Source organism: Electrophorus electricus, chromosome 7 (assembly GCF_041902795.1).
Source record: "Electrophorus electricus isolate QZ-2024a chromosome 7, ASM4190279v1, whole genome shotgun sequence".
In the NCBI taxonomy this organism is placed as follows: Eukaryota; Metazoa; Chordata; class Actinopteri; order Gymnotiformes; family Gymnotidae; genus Electrophorus; species Electrophorus electricus.
Genome location: NC_137503.1, coordinates 22,637,236 through 22,665,178, shown reverse-complemented (window position 1 = coordinate 22,665,178; position 27,943 = coordinate 22,637,236). Strand labels below are relative to the sequence as shown.

At 44.1% G+C, this 27,943-nt stretch overlaps 1 protein-coding gene across 2 annotated transcripts in view; it reads left to right on the top strand.

The window, feature by feature from the left end:
* The window catches only part of tmem121ab (transmembrane protein 121Ab), a 35,362-nt gene extending 8,134 nt beyond the window's left edge, over positions 1–27,228 (top strand). Inside the window, exons 2-3 of one of the 2 annotated variants that reach the window (XM_081716841.1) lie at positions 24,223–24,482; positions 25,245–27,228. In XM_081716841.1, the coding sequence (XP_081572967.1) occupies positions 25,310–26,260 (951 nt within the window). In that variant the 5' untranslated portion in view covers positions 24,223–24,482; positions 25,245–25,309 and the 3' untranslated portion in view covers positions 26,261–27,228. Of the gene's footprint in view, positions 1–24,222 lie in introns of both variants that reach the window. The other variant, XM_081716840.1, reaches the window with a different exon arrangement.
* The last annotated feature ends 715 nt before the right edge of the window (positions 27,229–27,943 follow it).

Genomic DNA, 27,943 nt, shown 5'->3' with positions numbered 1-27,943 from the left:
ACTCTGGACTTCTAGTTTCCGTACATAGGTACCATGTGGTAATTAGCAACAGTGCAAATATAATTACCTGTATAGCATGGTTAACTATGAATAAACAAAATATACTTGCTCAGTAAATAAGAAATACCTCACTTACTACTAATCCTTCAATAGAAATCAATAATAATAATAATAATAATAATAATAATTAATAATAATAATAATAATAATAACGTAACACCATGTTTTCATGTTTTCATGTTTCATGTGAATGCAGCAACAACACTAGACAGAAATTATACACAAGCTCATCAGCTGCACTGAGTCTTTGTACACACTCCTTATGCAAATTTAGATTGGAATGAACTCCCCACACTCAGACTCATCCATCTCTCACCATTTATGGAAACTCTTTGGCTAGAGGTCATCAACAAGTGCTCCGAGAATCATTAAAGAGCTTTCCCATTGGCGGTGACAGTACTGGCATTCCTCGCTCGGGGAAGAAGCTCTGTCTCACTCATGTCTCTTTCTGTGACCTTAATTATGCAGCGCTGAGATCAGAAGATAACAACTCCTAACGGTATCGTCTTGCCGTGAGCGTTCCAGCCATGGACAAGGACTCGACTAAGCCCCCCGAAGCGTTCCCCTCGCAACGAGAACGCAAGGCTGCAACATTTGCATAATAAGGCGTTTTTCTCATTATTCGCTCGCTTTTTCTCCCCTTTGGTCATTTGGAGAACTGCAATGACAAGGGACGGATGGACGGATGGGTGGACGGATGGACGGACAGATGGACGGATGGATGGATGGAGTTTTTCTCCCCTGCACCAAAAACAAGTTAAAACATAATGAAATAAACAAACAAAACCACATGCTAGATACCAGGAAATTGTTGTTTAGGGTTTAATACTTTGCAACGAGCTGAGAAAACTGGGATATTGAGTTATAGTTGGTCCCTAGCAGCTGCAAACGAACAGGCAGATGAAGTTGAACTGTGATAGGCCAGAGGAGTGGTGAGAGGAGCCACAAGCAAGACAGGGAACTGTCACAGACTGCTCCTCTCCCCACTAGTCACGTGGTTCGTCCTGCCGTGTGCATTGTAGTTGTCTTGTATATAACCACGCCTTATTGATCATGTTCGTGTTGTGTATGTGAGTGTTGTTGTCTTTTTTGTTTGTTAATAAATGTTTGTTTACGGCGATGGGGTCTGTGCGTCCTGCTCCTCCCCCTGTGGCACTCGGGCCGTTACAGGAACCTCTACCTGGCCACAACATGTATACGCTTACACACACACAAACACACACGCAAAACAAATGTGACAGATATGAAATCAGTGAAAAGGTTGGTTTGGAGGTGGACATTTCATGGCAGAGTGCTGATTTTGCCATCACCCACAGCACCTTTACACACCCACAGCACACATCTAAAATTGTTTTCTTTGGAATATTTTGTCTCAGTGAAAGGTTAGCTATTTTCTTGGCTTTCCAGTATAAGATCGAGCTGCTAAACAAAGACTTCTGCTCATCTTTACTAGTGGTGACAGTAATTGTGGAGGGCGCCGTATATTACACCCTAGAATACTTTATACGGAAACTATCCTGTCAGTTAATTCCCAGTGTGACTGTTGTATCTTTGGAGGAGGCTTAGATTGCAGTAAACAGCTTACTCACATATGCCAGCTGGTCTCTAGGTCCTTGTCTTAATTGGCCCTTGGGTTCTACCCACAGGAGTGCTGTTACCGCCTGACAAGCTCCTTTTCGTGTGCGGAATTAAAGCGGATGAAGACTTTGCGTCGTGCGCCGGCTACCGACTGCTGCCGATTTTCAGCTGCTGCTCACTGGGCTGTGCTGGGTGACACATGAGATAAGTAGTGCAGGCCTAATGAGGTCAACTTCGAATGAAGCAAAATTTTAACCACAGTGTTCGAGCCCCAAGTAGTTATCCATTCAGCCCTGGCGCTCTGCGGTGGTGGCTAGCGTTCTGTTGGGGTCGGGGCAGGATTTGCGCCAGCCACAGTGCTCCGCGGGGGCGTTTATTTCTGGGCGTCGAGCGGTCACGGTGCCGATTCTTTTCCACCGCCTGACCTTCAGCCCGCACGCGTCGGCTTCGTTTTGCTCGGTGTTTCGAAATGTCCTCTCAGTGTAAGAAGTCTAAGGAGAACGCAGAAGAAATGTGAGGAGGGGCAGGCAACGCGCGTGTTGGCCCGCAAGAAACGTGACGGAGAAACGACTTATTGTGCAAATATGAAATTAATTGCTTTTAAAGGTTAAAACAAAATACCCCTATAGTAACAAGGATACTGTATTTATCTAGTGCCTCTCTCAGGCTCAAGGTCATCTCCCTACCATTTCACTTAGATTAACTACACATAACAAACACTTAGTGCATAAGCCTACAGGCATTTACTGGGTCACCCGCAGAGGTGGTAATAAATTACTGTTGCTGTTTGAAAGGCATTACGTGGTAATTTCTTGTTTGTACATAAAAGCCCATTGAAAAGGACATGTCCTGCCCTCACAGTCAGATCCTGATTTCAAAACAGGTTAGCTGAACTATCATGGCTGCTGTTGGCCCTAGCGAGTAACCACTGTCAACACTGTCCCTCGATGGAGTCATGGCAACCGCACCGCCAACATGCTGATTCGCTGGCCGGCCGTACTGTTCTGTTAACAGGCTGTGTACTGCATATTGAGATTCCAGGGTGATTTTGTTTTTTGCTGACAGTGGTAGTTGACAACAATTCCCACCGTGGGCACAGTGGCTCCACAGCAGCGAACACGGCAGCTGTGCACGCTCAGCTTCCGGGCCCTTATAGGCACAGATAAATCCGTCAGCTCCCTGATCCTGGCATATGCCAAATTAGATGTTTCGGAGCAAGGAAAAGTCAAGTCCCTTGGCGAGCATGGTACCATCATATATATTTTTAATAATATTTAATATTCTTTTCATTTCATCTTATTTTCCTGATTAGTGAAGCAAAAAGTGTTGCGCCTCCAGGGGGGTGAGCTTTTGTTCTCTTTGGCTCTGAAAGTGGATTAAAGGTCACGGGCCTGTTCGTGCAAGGGAATAAGTATTGAAAAATACCAGCGGCTAGATGGCTAATCTGGGCTTCTATGCACAGCCTGTGATGGCCAAAAAAACTTGCAAAATTTCCAATACATGCACTAGCGCGAGAGAAGCAGCCTCTTTTTTTTCCCGCTTGGTCTCCGTCTCCCGTCACCTGTCCTGCCTGCTGGGCGTTCGTCTTATTCTGAGGTGCCAAACAGCGGACGGAGACGCCAAACGGCGAACCCGGGACGTGGCTTTCGAGCGTCAGCCTGCACGCCAGTGCCCGGGGGCGACCGAGAGAGGAGAGCTGTGTGTGACAGTTCACCCCGCACAGTCCCGTGGTCGCGCTGACCTGGACGCCCAGCACTGACGCGCAGAAAGCTGAGCCGAGCCAAGCTGCAGCATCACTCCAAGGCCCATTCAGGCCGTGCCCTGAATGGTCCTTTACGGCTGATTGGCGTCCATTGTTACACGGGCACTTAGGCTAACCATCTGTGATTGAGTTAAAGGCAGTGTGCGAGCAGTCTGCTCTCCGGTGCTGGGTATCTGTCTCAGAGCCCAGGAGAGACACAGCCCAGGTCTAGTGCGGGCTTGATTATGACATTATGCTCAGCTCTGCTGCATTGGTAAAAGGTCACGTCTGCTCACTCACTGTTTGACTTCTCCCGTCTCTTCTGGTGCACCGTTAAAAAAGGTCTATTAACCCATGTCTGGAGCGTGTCCATGTGGGTGCATGGCCACGCCTGCCGCATGAGGCGGCTTTTGTGGCACGCTGTGTGTTTTGCGTCTTGTTGAACACGCCGTTCTGGCATCCTAATCACCCCATGCTTCACCGGCAGGGCTCAGCACAGGGAAATGATTACTATAAATACATGGGGCAACATATTAACGCCTAGTGTCAGTTTAATAATGGTTTCAATTAGTCAGTTCTTGGAGCAGTGTGCATAATTCATGATGTATGAGCAGCCGCTGTTCCACTGTTCCCCTGCTAATACTGAAGGAGGCTCAATAGTCTAACAAAAGAAATCAATCTTAAAAACCTGATTTGAGTTCTGAAGGTTTTCTGAAAGGAAACGAACATTAGGAACAACAAATGTTCGACATACACCGACGCTACGTAAATGCAACATTTATTGGCACAGAAAACCTAAGAAAACCCACAACCACCCCCCCCCCCCCCAAAAAAAAAAAAAAATCAAGAAACGTGTGTACTCAAGTATGGCTGAAGTATTGCTAAGAATAAGTCGGTAAAAGGAGCAAACTACAGCAAATACTTGAAGGATGCATAGGTGTATGTGTGTGTGCTACTGCGAAGATGCTGCTAGGTATATTACATGCTGCGAAGATTTGCTAGGTATATTAACGAGCTTGGCTATAGTCTTTGTTCTAATAAGGTGGCCTCACGCTGTGAATGAAAGGCCAAAGTCCTGGAGCAGAATTCTGAAAGAGACCGTGGGAGGGGCTCTCGCATTTGCACTGGCTGATATCCAGACGTGCTAACGAAGCCAACACTAAACCCCAGCTCTGGCTAAGGTGAAATGGGGAGGCTGGAGATATGGCGCTACTTAATTGTTGTCACCAGTTGTCACAGTGTGAATGAGCCAGAGAAAGGGAAGACCGCACACAGAGATTAAGGAGATCTCACTCTATCTGTATGTCAGATCTGATTTTTTTATTACTTTTTTTTTTTTTGGAACGCGCTTTTGGCAAACGGATGAGGGGAGGATGCGTTCAGGCCACTGTTAATGAGCAAAGCCATTCGAAGATCCTAAAGAAGCCTTTCCCAAATGTTACGACCGAGTGAAATTTGACGGCGACGCAGATGATAAACCGGGAATTCATATCTCTGGGTTTTAATCCAGCCGTGAGGTTTTTCTGATGACGAGGTTTCATGGGAGGGACTATATCACCTCACAGTTCTAGGCCCCGGCCACTGAAGTAGTCTGATATCTTCACTGCTTTGTGAAGCCGTTGCAATGTTGCCAGATATTTCTGATGAAAACCCCTCCTTCTACTCCCACTTATATTAATTGCAGTTATTTTGGTCTTCACACTCAAACGGGGACTTTTCATTTTATCCATGGCAACATTTTGCAGCCAAGGAGAGAGAGTGATTTCGTTTTTTTTGTTGTTTTTTTTTTAAATAAACACCATACGTTGTATGTTGTAAAGTAAATAGTAATTAAATTAAATTGAATGAAACAAAAGACCCCATAACCTAATTACAGAGCAGCCCAGGCCAAACATGTATGATTTTATTTTAGTTAAAAACACCTATAGAGTTTGCATTCCTAGTATTCCCTTGAGCACTACTCCCAAGTGTATATAAGGAAAGGATCTTCGGAAGGTGATCCGGGGGGATTAGCAGCCGAGGGTTCAGTGAAGAACCGAGGCTGGGATAGGCTATTACATTATCCTGGAAGCTCTTAGCGTTAATCCATGCTTACAACCGAGTATTGAAAGCCGAGAGCCAGTAAGACGCGGGGAACCCTGATGAGGATTACTGATTACCGTTCATCTCCGTTTCTATTGCCAGGCAGTCATAAACCCGTTACACCACCGAGGGCAGCACACGCCTGCGTGGTCAGAGTAGGCGAGCCGACAAAAGCCCGAAGCTGACTAAAGGTGCTGCTCGCCGTACAGATCTTTGAAGTTTCATCTTATTTATTTGTTAATGGCACGGGGTAACGCATCGAGGGATGTTTGGGGATTAGCACAGGGTTGGTGGTGTTGCGGAGAGTCGCACGCGAGCGCCATGCGGTGCGCTCCCCGGCTACTTGCAACACGCCTCTTCTGTTCATCTTAAAAGGACAAATCGGAGAATTATGGGCCTTGTAGTAATACACGAGTTCTAAAAATACATATCACACATATGGCATGAAGGGACTGTGGACTTCAAGCGTTTGTCACTGTGCCACTTCCACATTTTCTAGTGATGCTTTTCAGAAGCATCTATATCATCGTTAGCATTACTGCATGGCTAATGTTTCTCAGAAGGCAAGAGATTCAATCCAGGGGCTTCCAACCCAGTCTGTATGACACTGGCATTCACACTTGTTCTTCTTCAGATGGGAACCCATCTGGTAATCTGGGCTTCACTGGTGCCGATATTCTGGCTCGGTGTTATCGTGATTAGAATACGTTGGAGCATATGGTCGGCATCCCTAAGGATTAAGGCAAAACTGATTAGGAGGCATAAATGTTTATTTACAGTTACATTGATAGCCTCACAACTCCATCCGGAGCACTTTAAGGAGCCATATATTAGTGTCCCTCCTCTCTGTGTGTGTGTGTGTGTGTGTGTGTGTGTGTGTGTGTGTGTGTGTGTGTGTGTGTGTGTGAGAGAGAGCGAGAGATCCAGCCTACTATACAGTGTAGAGTTTTCCAAAATAGGAAAGATGATTACCATAAAGTCAATGGGAGAATTTTTCAGTGCGAAGAAACTCTTTAAGAAAAGCCTTCATAGGAAATGGATACAAGAGAAGTGAAACTCTCCTCTTGCCAGAGATCTGAGGAAATGGCTGATGGCAATTCCGAACAGAGGCGTCTTTAAAAACGGGATATTCTCAGCAAAATGGACTGACAGAAGACAGGTACGACACAGCCGAGAACATTCGCTCTCACTGAACCCAGAACACATGAAACAGCATTTAGCAAACTGTCTAACTGGATTGAAAAGCAGCTGCGCTCTGCGCGCGTAGCGATTCTACCGGCACTTGCTGTGAGTGGGACCCAAAGCTTCAAAATGTACGCAGCAGTAAACATGCCTGTTTGAGGCTTCATTGCAGAACAAGTCAGGTGATGCAGTTTTGTATAACAGCACGCATCCGAATCCACCTAGGTCTTTCAATATGGATCAAGTTTGTAATTATTCTTTGACCAAATGCCAGTGGAAATGAGTCTTCGTCCATCATAATGGAGTAGGAAGTGAGTCGATCTGACTACATCAAACTTTAGTGCAGATGAAGCTGAATAGGTAGTTGGAATTTAACCCGATAACAGATGGGGTCACATTTGTCTGCTTAATGGTAAATAACCTGCCACATGTAGTGGTCTGATTATTTACAAAATACCCCACCAAAAAAAGACAATGTACCAGAAGATACATTTACATAGAGGGACGTTTCCATCCTTGCATCTGTAAATAAGGTTGTTATGAAGTGTTTGCTTTCTGAGATATTGCCATGGCTCTGTGGGAAAGAACTCACTGAACCAAAGTCTTTGGATGTGGGAATCAAAGCTGGTTGTCTGTGAAGTGCCATTTCATTCTTGCTATTAATCACTGGCATAAGCAGCTGTGTGTGTGTGTGCGCGCGCTCCACCTCAGGTTCTCTCTCCAAATCCACTCCAGGTTTATGTTGATCACGTGTTGTTTTTCCTATAGTGGTGAATATGTAATCAAGAACATGCTCTCACGCACCGATATATTCCTGAAATTGACAGGAAGCTTCAATCTGGACCATGAAAACATACTCTACTGGAGTCCAGCAGCTCCATTAATGGCTTGGCTTGAAAGTCTAGGGAAGGCTTGCCCACACTGACAGGTGCTGATCATTCAGTATTGCACACAGTCTGTACTATCTGTACTCTGTGAGAAGATTTCCATTTTTCTTAAATGTGCACCTTTGATTTCTTTTTACAAGAGTCGTATGCCACAGAAATAGTAAAATACTGACAGTTAAATACCGCAATTGGAGTTTTAGGATTTTAAATGTCAGCTTATCATTTCGGCCTTGGACTCGTGCACCGACCGGCCATGCGTGGACGTCCTATTGGAGGACTGCGTAGCACGAAGGCAAAACCTTCAGGCATGGGTGGACGCCTGCGATCTATAGGGAAAAGCCCCGAGAGTGAGGAGGCTTGATATATGTGCAGAGGTTGGGTTGAACAAAGAGGTGCTGAGAAGAAGAGGCAGACAGACACGCGGACAGAAAAACAGCCGGCTTGAGGGTGCGCGCGCGTTTTAATGAGAATGTTTTCATAGCTTTCAGGCTGGCTGCTCAAAGTTTTTTTTTTCCCAGTGCGGTGATCAAGAGTTCAGACTGATAGTGGCTTTATGAGAGACATTTATGCTGCAAGAGATGTGGGAACTGCAGCCCACCTCAGGTGACAAAAGAGGAGGTATATGCGCATTTGTGTGTGTGTGTGTGTGTGTGTGTGTGTGTGTGTGTGTGTGTGTGTGTGTGTGTGTGTGTGTGTGTGTGTGTGTGTGTCTGTGTGTGTGTGTGGAGGAACATTACGCAGGTGGGTGGATGAATTCAGGAGATAGTAACAGTGAATCTCCAACTACATGGTAATGCTGAAGACTGGTTTTGAGGAGATGCCCAGAAATGGAATAAGCCTAGGCGGGTTGTTTGGGATATTCCATTGGCATTGCTTGGGGAAGGGGAGTGCTTTCCCACCTATGGTGTCATTTCCTACAATGAATGAAAGTCCAGCTACAGTTGGTGGTGAATGGACTCAGACTGTCACTCTGATTGTAAGTCAACTGAGTGCCAAGGAATGTTTACATAACCCAACTTGTGTACCTTGAGCTAAAGTATGAGGTCCCCAGCGTTCCACCTCACTGGGAGAGAGCATTCGTATGCATAAAGGACTAGCCTGATCTGGGGTCTTGCAGCACAGTGATTGGCTGCCTGTGTATCGTATCCACAGAGACGGACACAAAGCCTTTCAAAACTAAAGGCTCAAAACCAGTGTCCCGTCGTTGCACATCACAGCCAAAGCACGCCATGGGCAGGAGAACAGGCGGGATTTCTCTCGACAATCCACAACGAGATAATCCACAGCCAGATGGCCAGATTTATGACAATAGCAACACTCGGCCTGAGGTTGAGTCAGACTTAGGGGCGTTAAGAACAACTTTCCGTTGTGTGTCTGTCAGGAGGGACCTGGGCTTCTCTGGAGAAAAAAATAAACAACTCACCTGCAGCTGCAGCGGAGTTGGCAAATCCAGTACATTTTTTGTCCGTTTAAATGCGCCGGTCTTTCACGCAAACTCTTAACAGTCTCTAAAGCTCTTTATCTTTCAAAGGTGTTCAAAAAGTAGCAGTTCTGCTAGCTTTGCACCTCTGGCTGCGCATCCGAAAATGTTTACAATCATGAGGACATTTGACGTCATTTTGATTGGTTCTTTCCGGGCTTCGGTTTCTTTCTTTTGTCAGTTAGCTTCTGACACATACATACAAAGAGGTAGCTCTGGTAGCTTTAATGATAAATGAAGGCAGGCTTTGCTCAATGAAGGTGGAACACGTCTTGAGATTTCCAAACCTATTTGCACTGCAGCAGAAGTGGCCAGATGGTGTAGTGTACCTTCTCTGCTAGTGCACCCCAACCCCCCGCCGCCGTCCACGCTCTCCCGTGGGACATCCCTCTCTGGGAAGTACTGACGCGAGGCAGACTTTCTGCTTCTGTAGCACAGCAGTTCAGAATAACACAGAGAAATGGACAAATCCCAATACAGCAGCTTCACAGCACCAATCAAACAGCCTTAACGGTGGTGCTAACAACCTCGTCTCTCTCTCTCTCTCTCGCTATCTCTCTCTCTCTCTCTCTCACACACACACACACACACACACTCACACTCACACACACACACACACACAGCAAACAGCCAGCACAACAGAACAGCAGAGCCACACTCCACAGGGGGAAGCAAAGAAAGGATAAAGTCTAAGTTTACGTTAGTGTGTCCGTATGGAACTGACTTCATTAAGGCTGACGAAGTTGATAGCAACAAAATTCCAGAAACTGCTGCCTGAATTTCTACTTTCCTATACCACTCACTTTACCAAGTCTCTCTCTCTCTCTCTCTCTCTCTCTCTCTCTCTCTCTCTCTCTCTCTCTCTCTCTCTCTCTCTCTCTCACACACACACACACACACACATACACCGTGCAGGAGCCAGGACCTTCATGTTAAAAAGTCGTTAAGAAGACGTCAAATATCGAGTGATAGCACTGCATGAGTCACTGCCCAGCATTTTAGCTTAACTGTTGCCGTTTCTATAGCACTTTTGAGAAGTCGCTCTTTTACCAAACGTATACAAATGCCATCCACACTAAATGACCAGACGGCTCCGAGGTTATTGTAGTAACACAGACCTGCCACTTGGGGAGCTCTGCCGTGGGAGCTTTACCAACCCTTGCTATCATGAACATATCCCAGCCTCATAGACTATGGCTGTTACCGCCTGTCTGTGCTTGTTCATCATCCCACAAGTTAAAAGTTTGTCATCCTTCATTCAGCTTTCAATTTATTTCAATATAAAAGTAAATGGAATCAGATAATAAACAGAGAATATAATAGTTTACTAGGCACTGTGTACTCAAATTTATAGACTGTCAATGTGTGCTCTCTCTCTCTGCCTCTCCCTGCCTTTCTTGCTCTCTGCTACATTCCCCCTCTCTCTCCCCCTCTCTCTTTGTGTAGCGCTCTCATTCAGCAGTGGGAGATTAATGAGTAAGGAGTAAGGAACACACTGATAATTAAGAGCTCTAGCCTGGGAACAATATGTTATATTTGCCATAGGAAAAGACAGCGGCACGGAGTGTATGGCTAACTGTGCTCTCTTAATAACCTCCCCGTTCTAAACCCGGAGTTTGACATTATCAGCCACCGCTGGACCCGACCAAAACAAAACCCCTTTACAACACCCGAGGCTCAAAAGGCAGAACATTAATAGACAGGGATGTGTCCCGTTTTCCAGGCAGCGTCTCATAACGGGCCGATATATGCTGTCACGTACTGCACGGAATCACCCACACCAGCAGCACAGTGCCAGCTGGTCTCTTGGCACCTAACCCCGTGGTTTCACAGAGGTAGGGACCTCACGCAATGGTCTTATGACATCACCTCTGCAACTTAAAATGAAATATGCAAACGTGGGGCTTCCCGCACACCTCTTGTCTTGAAGAGGTGACCTGTATGAAATGTTCACCACATGGTGCTCCAGTGTGCATGATTAATAATATGTGTTTTCTGCACCCTTCACATGCAGACACACACGCATCAATTGAAATTGCGCGTAAGGTGTAAAAAAACTGTCCATCTAAGGGAAAGGTTAGAATATACGGTGTAAAAATTAGATCATACCATAATACTTTTATGGGCTGGTGAAATGTCACACCAGACATCTTTTTATTATATCCCTTTTATCTCGATAGCTGACACTGCCACAGATCACAGGAACATCTCAGGAATGAACTAATAAACCAGGTAGTGTGTGTGTGTGTGTGTGTGTGTGTGTGTGTGTGTGTGTGTGTGTGTGTGTGTGTGTGTGTCTGTGTGTGTGTGTGTGTGTGTGTGTGTGTGTATGTGTGTGTGCATGCATACATGTTTGACTATGAGTGGGACAGAGAAACATGCAAAAAAGAGAATTACATAACATATTGTATTAAATGTTTAGAAATACAACATTTTGTATATCCTTATGTTATTATTTAATGGTTCCAGCGTGTCCTAAAGTTTTCAAAAGTTAAGCACTACAGAAACAGAGAGGTTAAGCTTACAATCACTCTAGAACATATTGCTTTCAGTTAAACACATAGTGTGACATTTAGCTGCAACAGAATTTGTCAATTCACTGCAGCATTTAGTCTGTTTATGGGATTGGCGTGTGTGTGTGTGTTTTACACTATAACACCAGACCAGAGTGATGGAATTAGCAGAGAAAGCTCATCTCTTTTTGATAACATGCTAAAGAAAGTTCTGTTGTTTTCTGAGCAGACATGTAGCAATTCAAAACATTTAGCTAAGCCCGGCAAGGCCTTCCAGAGATGCGTTGAACCCCACACGCTCATCCAAAGCACGCTGGATGGCAATCTGAGGACAAAAAGACAGCACTGACCATGCAATCAATCTCACAGTGTAGCCATGAATTATGCATGATTAAAAGAAAAAAGGGCATCTCCGTGTAATGTATTGAAACCAGGGAATTATTGGAAACCACTTGAAGCACAAGTATAAAGCAGGAGGTAATTTAATGGCAGCAGGATAGCGTGTGTGTGTGTGTGTGTGTGTGTGTGTGTGTGTGTGTGTGTGTGTGTGTGTGGCATATTGACTACTATTGTGCTTTACTGCTTCCATTATGTCTCCTGGGAACACCCTTCTTTTTCCACCCTCCACTTGCTTTAAGGTCTCTCACGTTCACGTGTGTGTGTGTGTGTGTGTGTGTGTGTGTGTGTGTGTGTGTGTGTGTGTGTGTGTGTGTGTGTGTGGTGCACATCCCCCATCAAGTTGAGACCAGTAAAACCATTACAGTAACATGAGCTAAACGTAGAGTTGCGTGTAGCTATAGAGCTCTCCGCGAGATGCCAGCGGTTACCTCCACTGTTCAGAGAGAATCGAAGGCTTTTATTCGCTTAAATTGCATTACCAGTAATTCACTTGTAGAATCTAAATTCCAGTAAAAGCAAGTTAGATAAATACATTACGTTAGAGCACTTCAAAGGTTTTCTTAAAACAATTTGACCAAGTTCTAATGGACCTACTGAGTCTACACTTCGTTCTTAAAGTCCTTAGCACTTTGTGTAGAGTGTCGATAACATGTGTTCCAATTCATTTCCTTTGTTAGAAAATAATAAACATCATACTTCAGTCAATTTCGACCTCTCGTGCACGTGCGCATTCCAGAGAATCGGAGCGATAAAAGGTTTCAGTCACCCTACAATACACGTCTATCACCAACCTTGAATTAATGCCGAGCAAATAGCGGTGCTATCCTCACAATGGCCGAAGTCGTTGACAGCTTGTTTTGTTTTGCATCGCGACTTCGTGCCGTGAACTGGAGTGGGAGTACGGCCACGCGAACGGAAATGAACAGGCTCATTCATGACTGACGCTTTTGGTAATTAGCAAAAACAAAGCCGGCGAGGAGGGCTGGCAGGGAGCAGATTGCACGGGCGAAAGCATCGCTCAGACGGAGACAGCTATACGCTGTTGCACTGGTAAATACTTACCCCTGTCATTGACTGTGCTGTATATGATTTAGGGCCGCGCGCGCGCGCGCGCGCGTGTGTGTGTGTGTGTGTGTGTGTGTGTGTGTGTGTGTGTATTCCAAGTAGAGTAAGGACTTTTTCCTTTCCTAGATGGTACACTATAACATAAGTAGAATACAAAGTTACAGTCATACAGTTGGCCTGTGGGTATCAGCTGGAGCGTGTTATGGCAAAAATGTTTCATTCAATGAGCTCTTTAACAGCAAAGAACAAAAATGACCTAACTACTGTCCAGATCCTTTCACACAAGTTCTATTTAGCAAAGGCAACCAAGTTTTGCCTCAACCCTGCATTCATTTAATTATAAAAGATGTAAATATTTATGGTTGCCTTTTTGACCTACTACACCGGGGGGCAAAGTCCAGTCTGGAGGGGCAGAGTCCAGCATAACTACCCTTTGTTGAAGCTCTGCTGGTGTCCATGTGCAGTGTTTAGATGTACAACTGTCAGTTTGTTCCTTATTCAGATTGTCTTCCCATTGTAAGCTTGTGTTTAAAATATGTTACTCATTTTGATTATTGATGTGTATTCTGTAATGTGTAGTGAGATACATTTTAAAAGTAACCTTCCCAACACTGTGCAAGAAGCAGCCCATTATAAAGTATGTATGGGGTTCTTTCATCAACTGCATGTGAACTTTGTGGGTAAGGTCACAAGCCAATTTTAATTGACTATGGCCTCTTCATTTACCAAGACTTCTAACAAGCAATCTCTCTCTGGGCTAGAGGCCCTGCTATGTGAACTAGACTGTGCTTTGTTTTCCATTGCTATGCCAAAAGTCGTGCTCTTTTGTCTCATCCTCTATTCAGCATATCCTGGGGGTGAGGAGGGTGATAGGACTCCTGGGTGGCTCCATGGTCTAAGTGCTAGCCCTGTCACAGGGTGATTGCTGGTTTGATCCCTGGTGATGCCAGACCTGTCCCTGGTTGGGAGTCCAACATCATCAGCCTTGCCCTGTGGGTGGCTTCTGCCTCCCTCCCCCTCCCTCACCATGGCACTGACCAATCTGGAAGTCTGCTTGTTGGTGTGGGTGGAACTATGGGTTTGTGCTTCCCTCCAAGCAACCAGCTGGCGTCGGTGGTGTCGTGTGATGGGGGAGACATGGTGAGCTAGTAGGATTGGAAACTACTAACTGTGGTAAAAATGAACAATATAACTACAGGGCTACAAGAAGAATGCAAATACCAGTCATACATCAGATGGGTGGCCTTGTGGGTGGTATGGTGATTTGCCTTCAATTCTCAGTCGCGTAAATCAGAATGCAACTTAAAACAGAATACCGCACTCACATGCAGCTGCGCCAGACTTGAACATTCCTAGTGAAATGATCAATGAGCAGAGGTATTCAAATCACATTCAAATTACAGAGGTAGTCAAATCACTGAGGTATTTAAATCACAGAGGTATTAAAATCACTTCCTCGAGCTCCAGGTTCTACATATTTTCCTCCCATTACTACAGGCACTACAGCTGCAATGACAACACAGCCAACTACTTACTTTAACTGTTTGGAGAGTGCAAATTCCCAGACCAGATTTGGATTTGAGACCGGATTTGAGTTCTACTAAGCCCAGGATGTCACTGTAAACAAGTTTCAAAGTGATGCCTTGTTATGTTTCCCAGGGCCTCTCTTAATTGAGTAGCTGGCTGCTTCTGTCTGATACAAGGATACCTCTGGTACCGCCAATAAAGTGCCAGTGCTCGTGCCAAAGCTGGTTCCCAAGAACTAGCAAACCCTTCGAGAACAGGCCTGCATTTTCCATTGGTTTGAGAGCTGAGCAGCTATGTATCTGAGGTGGGCAATAAAGACAGCATTAAAAACCAACATGCATCATTCATTGTTTGCAAATTTGCACATTTCCTTTGAGAGCCTATCCGATGATAGAGAATGAACTCTCACAGCGTGTTTTTATGCAACACAGAAGGATGATCATAAACAGCAATTATGAATGAGCTCACGGGTACTTTTTTTTATTGTTTATTTCTTGGTTTTCTAATACTTGAAGAAAAAAGACAGATGCACAACAATCAACAATAAGGGTGGGGAACATACAGCCAAATAAAGCAAACAATTACAGAATAACGTAATGCTATACGTGAGATAGCAATTTAAATGTAAATTGACCAGACAAGTAATATGAAGCTGGCCAGTACAAGATTCAGAATTCTTGTTACAGACAGGCTCTATTAAATGTATTGCATGGAGTACATAGACAGGCTGAGACAGGCCGAAATACACAGGCCATAGGTCATTCATGAATGGGTTCCAGATTTTTTAAAAAAACAAAAACTTGTTTTTTAAATTTTGCATTAATTGACCCAAAGGCAGAATTTCATTAATATTTGTTGGAATCAAAGGCAGTATTTCATTTAGTGTTCGTTGGAATCAAAGGCACTATTTCATTTAGTGTTTGAATCAAAGGCAGTATTTTTTTTAGTGTTAGTTTGAATCAAAGGCAATATTAACTTAGTGCTTGTTGGAATAAAAGGCAGTATTTGATTTAGTGTTTGTCTGAATCAAAGGCAGTATCTTATTTAGTGTTTGTTTCAGTCAAATTGAGGAGGCTGTTCCTTGTTCTCATATAGCAAAATGCACTTCTTTGCTGCATAGGATATCAGTCCTTAACATGTACTGGAGACAGCATCTAATGAGTGACTTACATATGTACTATAAAGATATCTAAATGAGCACTTTTCATGGGTTATATTCAGAACATTTTTGTGAAATCTTTTACCAATAACCAATTCTTTTTTTGTAAGTCTTGCATTGATATTATAGGAGACAGACTGGGGACAGATTTGGTGCAGTTGTAGTTTTGTTAAGTTATTTTATTGCAGGACAGAGTGACAAAGACATTATCACATATAGACCATCATTGTTCATCTGCAATACATTTCTGAGAGAGATCAGGGAGGAATTAGATTGTCTCAGAATTTTATAAATCTCCGAACCTTTCCCTTTTAGAGTTGTGGAATTTACTAAAACCTTCTAACTTCTAACTGCCTCTGAAAATACAAGATCCTTTTTGTAAGATCGATTCCTTTTCCATTCTGTCTGGATCAGTTCTAGAGCTGCTCCTCGTTGCACTCTACAGCCAATCCTCAGACGTCTAGCTGCGGATGTCACAGGGACACCGGCACTGCGTATTGGCATCTGTGTTGATTTTTTTTTCGTGGACTGTCCCTGATAATAGAGTAGAAGTGAGAAAGCTCTCCGATAAAGTGCTGACCAACTGAACCTAGTTTTGTTATGACATATATCAAGACACTGTTATCTGTGTAGACGGTGAAGAGTGACACATAGAACAGTCTTCTCACTTCAAAGTCAAGAAACTAGACTTCCCACAGCTATTGTTTTGAGCTGTTTTTATCTATTATGTGTTTATCAACCCAAAGCTGATCATTATTCATTTCCCAGTCCAGGTCCTTGATTGGTTGGCTGATGCTCACTACTGACAACAGTTCTTACAGAATAATTGATGGAGGCACCTGTAGTGTCCCAGGAAGCCAGTTAACTTAATCTGAGGTGATTCTGGGATCTATACTCACTCCATCGGCTGATACCAACCCATCCCGTCTCTTTAAGCACTCTGAAGACAAAGACAAGTAAACTCAGGATAAATTCCAGTGCTAGGAAAGGGTTTTTTTTTTGGCTGTTTGTTTCGGGAAGGGTGTTGTGGGATAATATATTTGGTGTGTGACAAGACAAGATTAGGGGGAGTCAGAAAGTTGCTTCGGAGCTCTAGAGTGAGACAGCAAATTCTTGAAGGCTAGTATCATGGCTGAAGGGTCATTACTTGCACCAGTGGCTACAAGACATCACAAGAATGTATGCCTGTTAACATTTTATATGAGGGCTTTGTACGAAAGTGCATCACATGAAGACCTTGTTCTCACACTGCACAACTGCCTTAAAAATCTTATTTAGTCCACATTTGATGGCACTGCTTTATAAATTCTTAGAGCATTGGTTAAATTCCTGAAAAATAATCCTGAGCAGAATGAATGTAAGGGATTTTAATGACACTTAGCCAAAGCTCTCTTTAGATCCTGAGAGCTACCATTAAAACAGATGCACTGAAAAGAGGAAAAGCCTTTATCATTGTCAAGGGATCTGTAATTAGCAACTGAAAATTTCAACACGGTCCAGCCGCATTAACTGATCTGCAAACCTCTCTGTGAGGAGGCGGTCCTACCTACCTGTCAATTATTTTCTGTGTGCAAGGCAACACACGTAAGTTTAAAGTATGCATGCCTTCGGAAACAGCTTTGGAAACAGGTTTGAAAGGAGGGGGCTGAGACAGAGGACGTATGGGTGAGAGGTGGACTCCTATGGTGGAAGTTAACAAAAACTTCACAATCGATTGCAGCAGATTTAATGGCCAGACAGTTAGACAATTATGATACCCATCTGCCGGTCTTGCTCTAAGTAAAGTAAAAGTAACACTTGTCGGATTCGGCTGCAGCAGACGTCACGTGTCAGCCAGCCGGACCATCGGAGTGAGATTTGAACATTTGTGATCACATCTGCCTCTTCATCTACAGAAGCAGTTGTCTCCAGGGTCATTACTGCTGAAACAGATTTTTGAGGCGGAGGAAATAAAAAGTGCTTTCATGTTACCTTGGATGGTGTGTGATTGAAGATGCACATTTCTTTGTGCATGTGGTAATCACACCACGTGTTCATTTGCATCTGCAGAGAGAGAAAAGAGTGGAGGTTGAAGCCTGTGTCCGCAAAACAGGATATCTGAGTTCCTTCCATCAAAAATCACACTGTTTTGAAAGCCTGAACATCTCTAAGCTCACAATAGACGAAAAAAACGGATTTTTAATCTAATATTTGATGTTATGACTGCCATAATATACACATCTATGAAAAGGGTAAATTAGCATGCAGGAGCTATATGTCAGCTATACATTATTTAGAGCAGGCACTGGCAAAAGTGATGGGATTGGGTTTTCACTTTCAATTCAATATGGATTCAATTCATTGTGGACAGAGCGAGTTCATATCTATGAAAGCCAATGGAGCATGTGAAGAGAAAAAGGAAATTTCACTGTTGTTCCCAGCTGCATCTTCCAAGCCACACTGCCTGTCTACCACAACTCAGAATGGTTTTTGTAACAAGTCAATACTTATAGAGGTTAAAAACAGTTATACAGGCAACCAGCTAAGCAATATCAGTATACAAATCACTGGTTCAAATTTTCAGAGAAAAATATTATGGACAGGCTTTGGACTGGTTTTGCTTACATAAACTCTCTAGGGAAGAGGGGAGTTGGGAGCCCATTCGGACACGCGGAGCAGTTGCTCTACCAAAGGACATAAATAGCGGGCTGCTATCAGAAAACGATGGATGGGGAAACCCTCAGTGGAGAAGAGCACGAGCCAAATACAAAAAGAAAAAGAAATATATTGACACTGTACGATTAAATAAAGCTCCCTGGACAGATACCGAGTGAGAATCAGTGTTGGCCTAAGGTAGAATGAAGTCCAAATCATTATTCAAGAAATGAGAAACACGATTCGTTGCAAAAATCAATGTGTTTGCTACGCTGGCAGCACCACTGAGATCTTCATTGCGGTCGTTTATTTATTTGCTGTTTTTTTTACCTACTTTCTCACTTTGCAAAATGAGTTCATACGTAGAAGTTTGCGGCATTCGCGTCGACAAATGTGTGTTGCTCCATGGGTCATTATTAGCGCAAGGCAGATGGCACAATGTTTATCTAGCTAATCGGAGACATGACATCTGTACGTGATTGCACTTCCTAACCCTGTGCTCCTCCATATCTTACTGGTTGCGATTTACATTTAATTCTTCCTCGGGGTTTGATTGGCAGGAGGATAGTGCACTCTGCTTCATTCTAAATACTACACCCCCCCCCCCCCCACCCAACAGACAGACACACACACACACACACACCCAGAACAACTTATTCATGCCTGCTCGGTTTGGTCTTCCATTCGGCTTTGTGCCTAGGAAACACATTTAGATTGACATTTCTTTCGTAATTTCCCCGCACTGAAAAATGCACTTTTCAGGGAAATAAAGAGGCTTCTGTGCATGCTGCCTGAATTCTACATTTGTCAAAAGGATAGCATCTCAAAGCTTGTAAAATAGTTAAAATGAATGAATATGGAGTTCTTATTCCTCATGAAAGCAGGCTTGCAGATTAACGATTAGAGATGAAAAGATGAACAATTAGGCATGTAAACGGAGTGTTTAGGAGCCCGTGTTCTGCCTCTTATAAAATGGCAAACAGCTTTTATTAATTATCGACTCCCACAGGTCTAATATGAATTAGGCATGAATGGAATATTAAATATAGATGAGTTATGAATTGACACCCGACATCCCCCAACAACAACTTTCCAAAGTAGTTTACAAATGTCATAACACCACACTTTGACACAACAACTGGACCGTGTAGTAATCCATAGTCTGTAAACCTTAATGCTTGATGCCTAGTGTGCATCACCCACACGTTGGGTAATATAATGCCTAAACTGCATAAAGCACTAGTGAACAAGTCTCTCCTAAGTCCATTCTAATTACCCAATTACACATTCTGCTGCCGACGCAGCTCCTGACCTGCTCGACCAATAATTTCTTATTCCTCCATGATTATGGGTCAGTGTCAAGAAGAGAGGAATTTTTCACAATGGGTCATTACAGTTAAATATGCGATATAACCATGCAACAACAACTGTGTTTTCGTAATTTAATTTCATGGTCTGACTGTGGTCTACGCGAAACGCCTGAATGAGAGTGTGCTCAGAATGATTATGACGGGAATAAATGTACGAGTTTGCAGGCAATCTCAGGACCTTTTTCCCTCCAGACACTGCATTAATACACGCTTGAAATGACTTTCACTAAAGGGCCAGAGACGCTTAGCTTTTTCCGAACACTAAAGGGGAACGAAACGAACAATTTAATAATTAAATCGTCCGTCCTTTAAAGATTGCGTTGGGACGTTCTCCAGGAGCCCGAATGCACAGAGAGGGAAACAGATTACAATAGCATCTCTTTGGCATCTCTGCAAAAAGAAGAAAAGCCAAACAAAGAAAAGTCAGGTCCGTCAGTTTCTGTGTCCGAGTGGAAATGTGTTTCTTCCTGTGTTATGGCGAAGTGCCTTAGCAAACCTAGGAGATTTCAGTAAGGACGTCTGCATGCACTCCTGCAGTGGGACAGTGACCTACGTGCACGTGCCCATATGCCTGTCCCAGAAAGAATGTTCCCGCGTGCGTACCTGGGGAATTAAGAGAGTCAATTAAGAGAGGCAGTCCGACAAGGTGCTGCGTGCTCGTCAGAAAGCACAGGACGTGGGGAGCACCTGCTGCTCTGCCAGAGGTGGCCTTATGCCAGAGTAACATATGGAAGCCATTTTGAGGTAATGAAGACAATAGACTAGAATTACCTGATGAAGCTGTCAGGCTCCCCGCTGAGAGCTCCTCAGCCAATGTACTTTCAGACAATGACAGAAACTCTAAGGTTTTTTTATGCTGTACATTTTTCACATGGAAGATCACTAAAAGATTAGAAAAAAAACCCCTGCAATATGCGAAGGCTTGCCTGCACATTGCAAGCACTTGTACTGATTATGTACGAATACAACGGAAGAAACACCATGACATGAGCAGCTATCAGAGTGAACAGCCAGGTGAGGTGGTTTTGGAAGTTGGTCACCCATGCAAGAGTTCAAGGAAGTCCTTTATTTATCTCGTATCCCCAAACACACCTGCAATATCATGTAAAACACACACATTATGTATAGCTATTTAGCTTTTAAAAACTTGTCTGCTTTAAAATTTGAGACCACTGACCTTCAATCACTCAGGTAACAGAACAATAATCCCTTATTCATTCTGCAAATTTACTATTTTAAGTTAAATGTGCTCAATATTTAAGGCAACCAAACCTTTTTTTCTCCAGTAAAACTGATAATGATTTTACACCGTGACGTCTCATACAAAGACTTAACTTGCTGTGCTCTTTGGACTGAGCCTTCCTTGGCTAAATCTGCATCACACCCTGTACTCCCAGCAACCGTTTCCCCGGCGATGGGGGACACACCCCTGCAGAGAGTCTGACAAAGCCAGGTGCCACCACTCACCAGTTTAATATCATTGATATGTAAAGCACTGCAAGACCAGTCTTCAGAAGGCGACGACGACCCACCCAGCTGTGACGCGTACTGGATTAATACTTCACCAGCACTATGAAAGTTCATCCCGCTTTAATTTCCAGATCTGCGAGTCAACAAAGGACGTTTTTCGAGTGGCGCTCAGCGGGTCTTAATATCACTCCAACGCTTAAATGGTCTATTTTAATAATGACTCACGATGGCCCGTAATACCCTTCCATTTGGAAACGAGTTCTTAGTAGAATTAATTAATAAGAGTCAAATTAAGTTGTGATGTATATGCGAGGTACATTGTTGGTATGCAAAAGAGTCGCGGCTATGGGCTAATCAGTCGATTCATCTTCGGCGGGGGAATCGACGCCCCATTCATGGCTGTTTACACAGATTTAAAAAACTCAACGCTATGACACGGAGAAGCAATAGCTTGCAGGTGGTCATTTGGAGTTTTGTTTGTCTGTGCAGTTTCATTCATTGTGAACAGCAAATTGTTTCAAACAGCTTTCTTTTATAAATACTAGAATTGGTTTGCATGCTCTACCTAATGTTCATTCAACAAAGTGATTTCTCGTTCCGTTTTTTCCCCCCACTCGTGCACAGTTCACAGTTGCAGTAGCTGCTGAATCAGGAAAGAGCGCACGCATCCTCACGACAGCCCGCAGATGAAAGCAGGTGTCCCCCGTTGGTAACACCTGCATCTCCCGCAGACTCCGATCAGCTATGAAAGGATCCCGACGCATAAGCAGAGCGGCAAGAACACCGCGGGACTGCTTCCTCTTTTAAAGCCTGGGTTTGCCGCAGGCTCTGGACGCGGCGTTTTTTTTACAGCCTCTCTCAGGACTCTGCTCCAAAAACGAGACCAAAAAAAAGTGTGGCGCCAAAGAACTCTGAGGCCCCTTGAGCTGAGATCGAGAATAAAAAACCAACAGCGTTTGTTTCGCCTTTGAAAGGTCTGGGTGGAGACAGAAACAAAAAAAAAGCTTTACGAGATTGTTAGCTTGTGCCTCTGTTTCTCCTCCAAGGTTGTATGTGAAACGTGAACGATAGTTTATCTAAATGTCAGCGTGACATGCACGAAAAAGTAAATAAAATGGCAGAAGCTCGCAGCACAGCGAGCCCCCACCCCTTACCCCCATTCGCTCGCAACCATTTTCAAAAATCACTCTTCTGCATCACTGTCGAATAGAATAGTTGAACAGAATGTGAGCTCTTTGGGAAAGCTGTGTGGATGGCGTTTCATAGAGTGGAACAAAGGGGAAAAATACAAAGGCAAATCCTAAAATGCCATCCATCTCGAAGTGTGACGAGAGTATTTGGCATCGAAACGGTCCGAATGTGGCAGGCCAGCGTTATAATAGTAGACAGCTGGTGTTCCCCTGTGGTTGTTAGGAATTGTCGTCACTCCACTCCTGCCCTGTCCATGGTACCCTGTGTTTCATAGTTCTGTTTGAGTAGACAAGTATAAAAATGATATTTATTCCTGCCAGCAAGTGCTAAAAAGACCACAAGTCAGGCATGGGAAAACTCAGAACGCAAATAGCAGCTAGGCAGTGTACATGTGGTACAGCTCAAATAAACATTATAACCCTATAAACTGTTTATGACTCTCTTCTCTCTCAGACAAGGAGAGAATTTGAAAAAAAAAATATATATTTGGATAGGGTTAAAATGTCTCATTTTGATGTGGGTGGGGATTTGGCCTTTGTTGACCAAGATAAGTGATAGGGGCTGTGATTTTTGTGTCTGGTCTTCATTGTTTGTGTTAAATGTTCAAAAATGTCAGCTGGACGCTCTGAGTGGGATGACCTTCACTATCAGACAATCTTCAAAAGCATCCTGTCTGAATATTAAACAGGCTGCTTCTAATGGACCTTCCACCATGAATATAGCTGCACAAATTTGTCTGATTCATGCAAATAATTAAAATGTGTCACTTTCTCAAACTGATGAGGTTACAAGTCATTTTTTATGATCAACTTTAAGGATTTAATGCTTTAACCATCAGATGAAAGTGTTTCTTGACGTCCTGGCACCTGTCCTGGCAAAGAGGTTTTGCGATATTCTGCGTAAGAGAACTGAATAGAAGCTGCCTCATGTCATTGTAAAAGTAACAAGGCGCTTAGCCAGAGACATGTAAACGATTTTTGAAAGGGTGAGTCCATTCTGGCTGCTCCTAACACACCTGCACTGCAAAGCACTGAAAACATTACACAAAATACAGAAAAAATAACCCAAATTGTAGGCATTATAACAACAAAAATTATATGATTCAGACATGTAACTGCTGGCATAACTGTTATATGGGTGCGATCAGATTGAGAGAGCGTTATAATCTTCCAAAGCAGTTGTTCTCGGAGAACTGTTTTGCGTGTTCATTGGCTGATCCACCTGCAGAGGAGGTTATAATTAACAGTATTGTGCTGGCACGCATCGATGCTCTGGAGATAGCAGGGGCTTTTTTTCCCTGCTCTTACTCATTTTAGTTTTAAACATAAATGTGTGAGAGTAGGAGTGCCTCAAAAATGAAAAAACAGTTCAGAAAGTTAAGAGTCTTTAACTTTTCTCTTGGAGAAAACTCACACATATATTTATTAGGTGTGACAGGTCATCCTCTATAGATATTTGAAAGCGTGGAAGCATTCAATTTGTTTTGTTTGAAGTTTTTCAAGTCATGGAGCCAGTGCATTATAAAATAGTTCTCATTAGATATCTGATGACCTTTTAGCTATTATTTTTAAGCAGAACACAAATGTCCTAATGAGTCCTACAACATTACTTATCCAAAGTGAGTTAAATATTTATCATTATGACATTATGTGTCCTCCCTGGAAGTGAATCCATTTTCCTGGTGTTTCTAGTACCTCACGTTACCAGCTCTACCAGGTGCACTGCAGCTGCACTGTGAGCGGGAATTGGACGACAATAAACTGTTACACGGTCTTTAACTAATCTCACACAGTGCCCCCTTTTGAAACATGCGCCTGCAACAGCGAGCTGTGGGTTATTATCAGCTGCGTGTTGACGTGCCTCTCTCTCCTCTCCTTCCGTCAGGCTGCATCAGGCGAGCAGGACCAGGATGCGATTGGTGCCCAGCGAACAGGCCTTCCCCAGGGGGAGCCATGGACGAGCGATGGCCCCTGGAGCTGCCGCGCCGGCGTCTGGGTGATGAATGGACGCCCTGCAGAGTCGATCGTCCGCGGCTGCCCGATCCCTCAACCGCCGTCTCTGGACATGCGATGACCCCTCACTCGTTTTGTTGGACGGCCTGAGCGCTTAATCTGGATTATACCTCACATTTCCCGTCAGACTCGGTGAACCTCAGTCCCGCGCACGCAACCGGCTTCCTTCTCATTCTGCTCAACCCGAAGCTTATGACCTCAAACACACACACACACACACACACACACACACACACATGCTCAACCTGGTGGGAATGCGCTACTAAGGATTCCCCTCACTCACTGTATGCACTGTGGGTGCGTAAAAAAATAATGGCATTTGATCCATAAATGCTGAGACATAGTTGGCCTGCAGCCACAGTAGTCTAGTGGGATCAATAGGACCTCAGTGAGTAATGAGCTGATAGCTCTTCCATTCAGTGGGCTAGAGAGGAATCACCTGCCAGAACCAGGCTACGAGCTTGGCTTTCCTCTCTCACATTCACATTTCCATTGCAAAGCAGGTCGGCTCCAGCACTCGCCTTGAATCATTTTATGCTCCTTCAAACCGGAATTACTGCATCTTTTCCAGAAACAATGCCCCAATTGTAAAGACTTTAAATGTCTTTGAATGCTGTAATCTCTGGCTAATTTTTAATACCAGAATTACAGTACAAAAAAAAAAAAAAAAAAATCCCTCATTTGCTGCTGTTCCCTTTCTGGCAAGGAAGACAAATGACTCCCATAGTCATGCTCAGTCTCAAGGATTAGATATACGAAAGCAGTTTCTCAATTTACCGTAACGTATTTAAGCCTGAGAGACATGGGACACAGCTTTAACATAAAAGGAGAGAGCTCAAAGAATGTAAAGTAACTGGGATCGGGTAATTGAAAGCAAACTCGTTTGACCCGCAGCCAGAGTGGAAGAAGAGAGGTTAGGACGCAGCAGCGACCCCGAGCTCGCGGTGGTGGCCCCCGCCATGGTCCTGCCTCCGCCCGACAAGCGCCATGTCTGCCTCACCACCATCGTCGTCATGACCAGCATGGCCTTCATGGACGCCTACCTGGTGGAGCAGAACCAGGGCCCGCGCAAGATCGGCGTCTGCATCATCGTCTTGGTGGGCGACGTCTGCTTCCTCATCGTGCTCCGCTACGTGGCCGTGTGGGTGGGGGCGGAGGTGCGCACGGCCCGGCGCGGCTACGCCATGATTCTCTGGTTCCTCTACATCTTCGTGCTGGAGATTAAGCTCTACTTTGTCTTCCAGAACTGCAAGGCAGACCGCAAGAGCCTGGAGACGGTGGCGCGCAAGGCGCTGACGTTACTCCTGTCTGTGTGCGTGCCGGGCCTCTACCTGGTCCTGGTGGCATTGGACAGCATGGAATACGTTCGGACATTTAGGAAGAAGGAGGACATGAGGGGGAGGCTCTTCTGGGTGGCCTTGGACTTGCTGGACCTGCTGGACATCCAGGCGAACCTCTGGGAGCCGCAGCGGACGGGTCTGCCCATTTGGGCGGAAGGGTTGATGTTCTTCTACTGTTATATCCTCCTCCTGATCCTGCCCTGCGTATCCCTGAGTGAGATCAGTGTGCAGGGGGAAAACGTGTCCCCCCAAAAGATGATGTTATACCCCATGCTGAGCCTGGTCACCATCAATGTGGTCACCATCCTCATACGTGGTGTCAACATGGTTCTCTTTCAGGACAGTCGCGTTTCCACCATCTTCGTTGGCAAAAATGTGGTAGCCATTGCCACTAAGGCTTGCACCTTCCTTGAGTACCGGAAACAGACCCGGGAATTTCCAGCACGGGAAAACACAACAGGAATCGCAATGGAGATCCAGCAGAACTCGGTGGGCCATGGACAAGCCCTGCCAAACGCAACCAGCCTCCCACTGGAACCTGCGCCGGTGCAAGAGATTATCGACACATGACCAAGTGGCCAGCCATAGGCAAGCCCATCAGATCTATCAGTCAGTATCGGATTTGAAGAGTGCAGGGGAGCAGGGACTTGACCTCTGCTAGTAGGGGCTTTTAAATGAGAACAGACCTTGTGGGACATATGATTGCTTGTATAATTTTTGAGTATTGACCTATTCCAGTTTTGGACTACAACACATGGAGCATTTTCAAAAAGATACTACATTGTCTTTGAGAAGATTTTACTTGTTTGGAGGAAAAAGGAATGAGATTTTTACTGACTGAGCTGCAGTACTTTGTGTGAAAAACACGTCTTTCCATAATGCCTGAGGGACAGACGTGTTTCCCTTTAGACACTTGGGACTATATGATTTTGTAATGCTGCTTTTCCTTTGTTGTCTATTTGACCCGCAAAAATATTAGCATTTTTCTCCTAATTGGCTCCTAGGAGGTAAATGGACTTGGGGCAAGTGTCTTTAGGATGGAAAGCAGTAAGAGGGGGAAGCTATTCTTGCTTTATAACTGTAAAAATCCAACAGTTTTGCAGTGTCTGTATTTTGGTAAATGTTTGTGACAAAATGTTGGGGGGAAATCCCCGGAGGTCACAACTATCCTATCAACAGCAGTTAGGAATTCATCACAGTGTGTGTGTGTGTGTGTGTGTGTGTGTGTGTGTGTGTGTGTGTGTACAGACATGTGCTTGTATGTACAGCAGTGTGTGGATGCTAGTATGCATATTCATTAATGAGAATAGTTCAAAAGAGGCATTACAGAAACATCAACACAGAGCAAAAAACAAACAAACAAACAAAAAACACTTGTCAGATGAAACCATTACAATGTATCTTGCTGTACATTCCCTCACAAAAAGCCTTGAAGTCAGTGAATGCACTTGCAGACCTTATTTGGTAAACAAGTAAACATTATTATTATTATTATTATTATTATTATTATGTACCAGTGTTTAATTTTTACATTTTATGTTGAAAGTGTTTAATAAAAAATAGCACTTACTTTTTGTATTCGAGTAATTGAACTGATAAAAATATGCTATGTTGCTTTTCGTAGGTGTCGAGTAATGATGCTTTGTAATTAAGCTTTAGCGGGAAAGCCAAATAGGTATATTATGACAATAATGGGTTTTATCTATTATCGTGCTCTCAACTCCAATTGCTATTGTCGAAATTGGCTAAACACGTTAAATGTCACAAACGTTTGAATAAACTGTCAGTAAAATGATTCGTGAGTAGAGAGAAAGGAAATGTCAACTGGCGCATAGGATAAATGACCTGTAGCTACATCAGCAAGAGCTCACCTTTCTCAGCCTTACGCGTCGAGGAACCGCGCCTTCGTAAATCACGGGGCCTGCGCTTGCGGAAATTAATTGCGCTTCCCTCCACGGGCTAGTGAAAGCTCCTTTCTCGCCCCAGTGATTTATAGGCTACGGTGTCCATAACATCCTGATATATTCAATTTCGACAACATTAATTCAGTGCCACATGGATAATGCGAAGCAGTGTCTCATTTCTCGGTGGGTGTTGACTCACTCCACAGTTAGCAGGCTATGTCGAATAGACATTTTTAACTCGATTCGCCTCCAACCCCCCATCGCCCGTTTTCTTCGCGACCCACTCTAATATTCGAATATGAACCGAAGTGCGATCATTTTACTCACGATCACTGCTGTCTGGTCAGTG